Source organism: Telmatherina bonti, assembly GCF_933228915.1.
Source record: "Telmatherina bonti genome assembly, chromosome: 18".
NCBI lineage: Eukaryota > Metazoa > Chordata > Actinopteri > Atheriniformes > Telmatherinidae > Telmatherina > Telmatherina bonti.
The window spans coordinates 33,343,499-33,352,430 of record NC_136616.1 but is presented as its reverse complement, the minus strand read 5'-3'; the positions used below and the strand labels follow the sequence as shown (position 1 = coordinate 33,352,430).

Below are 8,932 nucleotides of genomic sequence, written 5' to 3'. Positions count from 1 at the left end.
GGTTGCACAGGGCGATGGCAAGCCGGCCCGGTGGGTGCCGGGTGCTGAAGCGCGGGCCGCACAGAGAGCCGGCAGCCCACAGGCCCCAGGACCCAGGTCTGCCCGCCTAGAGCAAAACCATCGTGGGCCGGCGCCACCACGATACCAGGGGCGGGATCCCCAAGGACAAGGACACGTCCGTAGACCATCCCCCCCAACAACCCCTCCCCACAACCCTCCCGCTGCTTCCTATTCCTCCTCACCAGCACCCTCCCCATCCCTCTCCCTCCCAAGCCCTACTGTCCTCTACACTCCCCCCCCCCCCCCCCCCCCCCCCCCCCCCCCCTTCTCTAACATGTGATTCTAAGTGAAGCAAAGAGAAGAAATAATCCATTTTTATTGACCGAGAGAAATACTAATCACTGTCACATCACCAAAACTGGCAAGAAAGGAGAAAAAAACTAAATGTATGAACGGTTACTTAGGATTCGAAACGATGTTCCTCTGATTAATCAGTTTCAGGTTCCAGGTGGTACTTATAGAAAGAGACTGAAGGAACTCAAAAAGACGATTGTTAAAAGTCTTGCATGATAACGCGGATGATCTGATAAATGCAACAGTTTGTCAACTCAGTTCATCGTTTTTTTTTTCTTTTTTTAATATGATTTAAGGTTTTTGTTTTTTTTTCCCATTATGCAAACAAGAAATACAAACTAAACAAACAGACTGAACAAACAAACACAAAAGGAAAGTTACAGGGAAAAATGAAAATTAAATATAAGTAAATAAATAAGATGGCAGGAAAGCAAGCAAACATGGTCGGCAATTCAGAGCTTATGTTCACCAAAACTATCCCATCTTTGCTTCATAATATCCTGTTTATGATCAGCATTCAGTCTCTGCAGCATCTTTTCACATGCTGCCGCACGCATCATCTGGGTTGTCCACATGTTTAATGTGGGGCCTTGAGGATCTTTCCAGCATTTCATAATGGTCCGTGCACATGTCATTTGGCCTGTTTTTAATATTTTAAAGATACTTTTACTTAACTAGGGAACTATAGTTCTGTCTTTAAGGATATATCGTCCTGGAGATCTGGGAAGTTTACAGCTGTTCATGTAATCAATAACATTTTCCCATCAGGGCAAAACTAGAACATTTCCATAATGCATGGATTAAATGTGCCACTTTTTTTCCCCCACATTTCCAGAACCAATCATTGTTTAATAAACCCACAAGATTAAGCCTTGATGGGGTAAAATAATATCTATGAATTATTTTTTACTGAATGAATTTGCCTTTAGCTTCTCTTAGATGTTCTTCAGTGTTGGAAAGAATCCCCTCCCATGCTTTTTCATCCAATGTACAAGGCAAATCTTTCTCCCATATATTCTTCAGATTGTTACAACCATTATTATTTATCCAGGGACACATCTCATACCACTTTGAGGCCCTTTGATAAATTATCAGCAGGCGTAGGTAGCATTCAGTTGGATGCACAGGGACAGCCTTTTAATACAATGTCTAATTTGTAGATACTTCCAAAAATGGAATTATGTGCTCAACTCACTTCATTGTGAATCAGGCCATCGGAGACAGCCGCTCAGTGTGAGCAGGTAGGCGATCAAATGATGGCTGTCATTGACAAACAAAGTCAGAGAAAAGACAGACTTGGGACAATAAAAGAACTCTGTGATGCACAAAATGTAATGATAAAAAATGACACGTCACCATGTGCTTTTCCTGTCAGGGTCTTTAACTGAGGAGCTAATGTCAGGTGTCCCTGCAGTATTTCTATTTAAGATTTCTGTTTTGCCAACAGCCAGCATGGCTCCCATAAAAACAACTTTAATGTGAATTAAATTTAGCTTTACTTGCACTGCACACTTCACGGCAAACTCATCCCATCTTTACATACATAATCAATTCAACTAGTTCACTGTAATCCAATTAAAACTAATCCACATTGGCCACAATGGACTGGCGAGTTGTCCAGGGTGTACCCTGCCTTTAGTCCAAGCTGGACTGTGCTTCCCAGATAGGAGAGAAACTGTGTCCATATTCAGTTTTTCCATTCTGCTGAGGCAAGCAATGTCTCACACAAATAAATTCTTTAAAACATCGATTCATTATCTTCAGGGCCACAGCCCAGCCATAAGTCCTGGACACAACCTAGGAGGCTGCAAAAATTAAAAAGTTCAATTTTGCACATGAAGTCCATGATTGCAGCTTAGCTTATCAGTTGAAGGCACAGCAGATATTATGTCACCCATCAGAAGTTCAGTTGCAATGCAGCTTCCAACCACTAGGTGGCAGTAATGTGTCAATATGGAGCTTTAGCTAGCACTGAAGACGTTCACGTGAAAGCAACAATCAAATGGCCAACTATCAAAACTACAGATATATGCATAAACCAAAAATATATGCGCTACAGAGGCAGACATGTACTGACCACCGTCTCCCCCTTAATTCTGCTTAATTTAGTGCAGATTAATGCTTTTTTTATACTTTTGCACATTCAACATTATATTTGCTTGATCTTGTTAAATGAGACATTTATTGAGAACAAGCTTTCCTTTTTTACTTCATAATGTTAAATATTCTATCATCTTTCAACAATAATTAAAACATGGAATAGTACTATAATTGTAGGTGTAACACACACTCACAGACAGGCTTGTTTCGATGCTTTAAGTTTTTAATTTAGACAACAGAAAGAAAAGATCAGCCTGCAGAGGCAAGAGATGCTAAAAGCTGTTTTATATGATATTTTTTTGTTCTTTGAAGGATGCAAGGCCTCGGAGATGATGCAACACTTGCTGATTCCCTCCTTGCAGAGAGTCACAGCAAAACCACAAAATAAAGACAGAATAATTTCCATAATTTTTTTTTCTTTTTGCTTTGATTCCTTTAAATCACTGATGGATTCATCAGATTTTTTTGACACAGACAGAAGCTATGTGATGGTGGCATGCCAGGTCATCCCAGCATTTGTGTTCTGAAAACATGAACAAAATTGTATTTCAAATCATTTTTAGCACAATGAATATTCAGAATTAAACATCGCAAAAAATAATATTGAATAACAAATGATTTGACTGTTTTAACCAATTTATGTATATTTATGTGTAAACTATATGTAACTACATATTCTTAAGTTACCTGAAAAGTTCATTTGCATACAGTGCTGGTAACCATGATTGTTTGGCTCTCCACGGCACCAGTATGAAAACCAGAAAGGTGTCCCATCAGACCACCTCCAATGACCCTCCTGGAAAACATGAGAAGTTATGAACCTTTAAAACTCCAAGCCATTTTTTATATTAAAGTTCCTGTACAAGCTCATCTCTTTTATGCCCCATCAGCAGTAACGATGTAAAATGAATGGATGAATAGATAAAGCTGCAGAAAGACCAACCAGAACAATAAAACAGAGCCTAGAAGTAACAGACAGTAACACACAGCCAGCAAGCCTGTTTCTCATCCACACATCATCATCTCAAGTTTTGGCTTTCGGGAGGAAAAATGTTGACATTTAAACAAACACACAACAGAAAATATTTACATCATTACACTTTTTAAACAGAATATTCTGACAGTTTTTGCTAAATGTTAGACTTGAGTTTGCAGAAAGGTTCATGTCAACACACCGCTGCATCACAGCATCAGGAATTCATTCATTTTAGAAGGAAAAGAAGTGGGTTGGACAATGATCCCTGTGGGACACCTGGAAATATCAATTTAAAAAAATAAAGACAAAGAGCTTGTTTAAAACAATCTTCATTAGAAATAAATCATGCATACGTGTCCCAGGTCGGTGCCTCCAAGCCAAGCCTCAGGCTGTGCATGAGTGTGTTCTGCTATCATCTTCTGGATCCAGTGATACTCGCCGGAGTTATGCACAGACGCCAGCGATGCACCCATAGAGATGCAGTTCCTCTGCAGTGGAGGGAAAATTAAAGTAAACCACCATCCATAAGAATGTTTAAATAATTATCACAATAATAATTTATCAAGTAATGTTGTTTGTAAAGCTGGAACTCCAGAAATATAGAGAATATATTCAGGTTAACATTATAATAATTAGCATATTTTGACCAAACAGGAGCATTACCAGAGCATCGTCCCAGATCATATGTCTTGGAACAAAGCGAAAGCAGCGTTGGCCATATTGACTCCAACCGGATGGACAGCTGTAGGCCCTCTTGAAAACATCGACCTCTCCTGAAAAAGATATTTCAGTTGCACACTTTAGCACTGAAGAAAAAATCCATTTTTTCCAGCTTTTCATTGCAAAACATGACAAATAAGTAAAATTTATTTTGGATAAATGATGAAAAATAGCTGCTAACCTCCTGTTTCTGCTGGTTTTTCAGCTTTTCCAACTGGAAAACAGTGAAGTTTGGAATTTAGTCACATTAAAATTTAAAAAAAAAATAAATAAATAAATTAAAAAAAAAAAAAAAAAAATATATATATATATATATATATATATATATATATATATATATATATATATATATATATATATAAGCAAATAAAAATCTGACATTAAAGAAACAGTCTGACCCATAAAAGCTTGAATTTTGTTGTTTAATAAGTCAGGGCTTAAAGAGTAAAGGGTGAATCAGGTATGTACATGTATACTTATTTCCAATTTCTTACCTTAAAAATTTAATTTTTAAAAAAGAACAAATAAATGATTCCATGATGAAATTTGACTTCATCTTTTATTATATTGTGTCAGATACAAACCTTCAGCTTCCATCTCTTTTCCAGCTTCTGCATCTGGAAGAACTGGTTTGAGACATTAGTGTGAGTTTGATGGTATTTTAACCCCAGTGTCATTTTTTTTCATATGACATTTATACAATCACACAAACTTGCTGCTGAAGCCAGGCAGGTAAAGTTTTAACCAAAGCTAATTCTCAGCTCTTATTGCACGTTTTCTCTTCAACCTACATTTTGGAGTTATTTTAACCCCGAAAAGCCCGGCGCCACACATACGATACACACAGCTTCTGAGACGTTTTGCACGGTGGCCCTGAAGGTTCACAGCAAAACAAAAGCCACAACACAACACATTAAGCCACAACGGAAGTGATATTTCTTTTGAATATTTTTCTTCTCAGGACCACCGCAATGGAATTTACATCACCTGAGGTGAGCAGCGACGTACGTAACGTCACAGGAAGCTGTTTTCAGCTCTTACAGATGATAAGCGGGAGATCGTTGGAAAAAAGTAAGAGAAGAAAAGAAAACACTGATGGTAAAAAATAAAAATAAAATAAAAATTATTAAAATAATGTCAGTATGCATTATAACTATTGTGTCAACTATGTAAATAAAGAGTTATTGCATGTTCGTGGTATGTGGTGGGATGACTATCTCAACCTGTTGCCGTGAAACGGAAAACTTTGGTTTAATGAAAAGACGGGTAAAAAAACAAAACAAAAACAAACAAACAAACAAACAAACCTTTCCTGATTTCACGGTGACCAGAAGTACTCTTTTACCTGGATATGTCTTATTTTTGATAACTTAAATTTGAGTTTGACTGGAATGTATAAATCTACCGGGATATTACGGAACATCAGCCTCATCTGAATGTCCAGAGAGGAAAATACTGTAAGTGTTGATCACACTGCATACTGGAAATTGGTGAGCATCCGTGGTCTCCCTACAGGTCAAAATAGATTGATAAATTGGTGACAGGAGCTCAAAATGCTGCAGTGGAGATGGCGAGCAACTATAGAAAGCATCCTTCATTTTTAATAATTGTTTTGTTGAATCGCAACACAGAAATAATAAAATGCAATGCAGAGAAATAAAATATTTTCAGGGATTAGTGTACATATCATAGTTGAGACAATAATCATAGGCAATACTACAATTAATACACTTTTTAAAGCATTTTAGTTATTTGCATTTATTTACCGTCAGTGACTATTTCAAACAATCTCCCGTTTATCATCTGTAAGGACTGAAAACAGCTTCCCGTGATGTTACGTATGCCGCTGCTCACTTTCAGATCATGTAGCCTAAATTTCATTGCGGTGGTCCCGAGAAGAAAAATAATAAAATCTGTTGTGGCTTAATGTGTTGCGTTGTGGCTTTTGTTTTGCTGTGACACAGTCGGGCCGCCGTAGTTTTGCATCATTATGGTGAAAATTTTGCTTCAAATCCTTCTAAACACGATGTGGAACTTCTTCTTCTGCCCCAGCAGGAAGCAGAAAACCACAATGTACTGATATAACACCTGGTAATAACTGGTAAATATCCCCAAAAAGTGTTGTTAATTCTTTTGTGACGTTTTGTTGAGGGGCCAAATAAAAACCTCATATAAATAAAAATGTCTGACCCATAAAACTTTTACTTATCTTCATTTTTTTTATGGGTTCTGCCTTATCATGAGTCTCATATTAATGATGAGAAACACATCACTGATGTCCAGGAGGTTTTGTCTCTGTCCATCTTCATCCTCCCACGTTTCTCTTCCAATAACTTTCTACTAAACCAGACATACTCACCAGCAGCTCGGGTCAGCGCCACCATGGCAACAAGAAGCAAAGGCAGAGTCGACATTTTCCTGGAGATGATGATGATGATGATGATGATGACCTTCAGTAAAGAGACAGTCATGTTACATGTTTGTTATTCTGGTGTTTTAGGATGAAGAAGGAAGAATGAAGAAAGTGGGAGAGTTTGTATCAAACCTGGACCAGAACGATCTTCAGTTTCAGCCTGAATCTTCAGTTCTGCTCTGAGCTGCTGAGCAGGTCAAACACCAGCTCTTATATCCTGTCACTTATCTTTACATCTTTACTAAATCAGGAACTGAGAAGAGGTTTGCTGGTCATTCTCATTACAACACCGACCATGTCCTCAGTTTTTATCACAAACTGTGTGTTGGTGTAAAGTCAGAGTCATGCAGGTCATGGCAACACAAAGAGCTCCATTCAAAGGAAACTGGGCTTCGTGTGTTTCCTCAACATGGTTTTCCTCTCATCCAAATGACTTGTTTGCTTCTAAACTGGCTGCTGAGGAGTTTCAGGCTTTTAGCTTGTTGTATAGACGGAAATAAAACTTCTGTTTGTCTCAAGGTTTCATCTGAACTGTGTGCAGTTTAAGCAGATCGCAACACAGAACATTTCAGATACAACATGAAGACATGTAACGTTTATATATCCAGACACGTTACTGATCTGCTGCTAAATGAGTGGCTCTTTAAGGACAAATAAAATTTATGCTGTTCTTGTTATTTTTCCTTTTTTACAGAGTGAGCAGCCGGTAACGTATCACCTCCACGTAGGGTTGCCACCTTTCATAATTTAAAAGAAGGGACGCACAGCGGGGGGCGGGGACAAATGCTTTTAGAGCAAGAAATACATTCTTTGTTGTGCAACATTGTAGAATATGAAGTTTTGCTCTTTAAGCAACATGAACCTGTGATTATATGTATCTCGACAAACACGAGGAAAATACTTTATATATAAAGTTCCATATGCACAATATTTAGCTATTGTGTAATAAATTAACCATAAAGGAGATTTCTGTATGTAGAGTGTGAAACATTGAACTTTGCAAATAATTACACCTGACAATTCACCTGCAGGCGGTAAGAGGAGAGGAGTGGGATGACACAATCACTTAATTTATACCGTGGTCACTGATAGCTGGTACGTTTAATTACTGCCTTATCATTCCCTTACTGGCGTTACCATAGCAACACGTTAATCAGCTGGTCCAGATCAGCTGATTTTTGACAGGTGTATGAGAGAAGCTACTTAACAATTTGTTTGGCACAAAAACGATAGAGGCCCACATAAAATAGTTCCTATAGGCTACTTTAGCATATTTAGCAAGTTTTGTAATAATAATAATCTTAAATAAAAGAAACAGAAATAAACATTTGTTATGAAATGTTTCCTGTGTGGGACCATGGTGATGACAAGGCTGCATTGTGGCGTCTCCACGTCATGCCGTGAAACGCAGCTCCTCGTTGTTTAATCCTATGTATCTGTTTGCTGCTTCATGACTTGAAGGAAAGTCATGTCATAACAGTTTAACAACACTAATAAAAAAGGCTAATTTATCCAATGATCACTTAGCCGACTACAGATTCCTTGAAAACTGACTTAAAAACATAAAGCTCTCAACATTTTAATGTAGAAAATGCATTTAAAAAGAAACGCTTCCCTATAGGCTTTACATATGTGTGTGTGTATATATATATATATGTATATATATATATATATATATATATGTATATATATATACATATATGTGTATATATATATATATATATATATATATATATATATATATATATATATATATATATATATATATATATGTATATATATAGGCTATAATATGACACTATAATAGCCTATGAGCAATTTAGAGTAACCATTTAACCTAACATGCATGTCTTTGGATGGTGGGAGGAAGCCGGAGTACCCAGAGAGAACCCACGCATACACAGGGAGAACATGCAAACTCCACACAGTAAGGGGCACTGTCCAAACCTTGCCTCAGCCAAGGAGTGAACCAGCGACCTTCTTGCTGTGAGGCCACAGTGCTAACCACTATGCCACCGTGCACCCTCAAACTAGTCTTTAAAATTTCAAAGGCCTCCTTATTGCATTTTTAAAAGTTCGGAAAAATATACAGCTCAGCCTTGAAATCACCTACGATGACCTGGCTTGACTGCGATCTGTAGTTGAATGTGTTTTCAGAAGTGATTCAGTGCTGAAGGAGCACACACAGTCTACGTAGGCAGAGGGAAGAAGACAGTTCCTTGCCTGATGACAGTGCTTCAGGTTATAATGGACAGTTAATGTGCCTCTTGCAACACTTGCAGGACCATCGAATTAAGAGGAAGTTGATCCAAAGCACCACTGAAGTGGAGTAACAATGCACAAACACAGAGATATAAAAACATGAGCAA

General features: G+C 37.9%; 1 protein-coding gene across 1 annotated transcript; it reads right to left on the bottom strand.

The window, feature by feature from the left end:
- Positions 1 to 2,744: 2,744 nt before the first annotated feature.
- Positions 2,745 to 6,729, bottom strand: LOC306768925 (type-2 ice-structuring protein-like). The gene is made up of 8 exons (XM_079257404.1): positions 6,696 to 6,729; positions 6,510 to 6,600; positions 4,735 to 4,776; positions 4,332 to 4,364; positions 4,094 to 4,203; positions 3,784 to 3,918; positions 3,142 to 3,250; positions 2,745 to 2,977 (listed from the first exon to the last, which is right to left on the bottom strand). Exons 2-8 carry the CDS (start codon positions 6,562 to 6,564, stop codon positions 2,910 to 2,912), a joined length of 552 nt encoding a protein of 183 aa, XP_079113530.1. The 5' UTR covers positions 6,565 to 6,600; positions 6,696 to 6,729; the 3' UTR covers positions 2,745 to 2,909.
- Between the last annotated feature and the right edge of the window lie 2,203 nt (positions 6,730 to 8,932).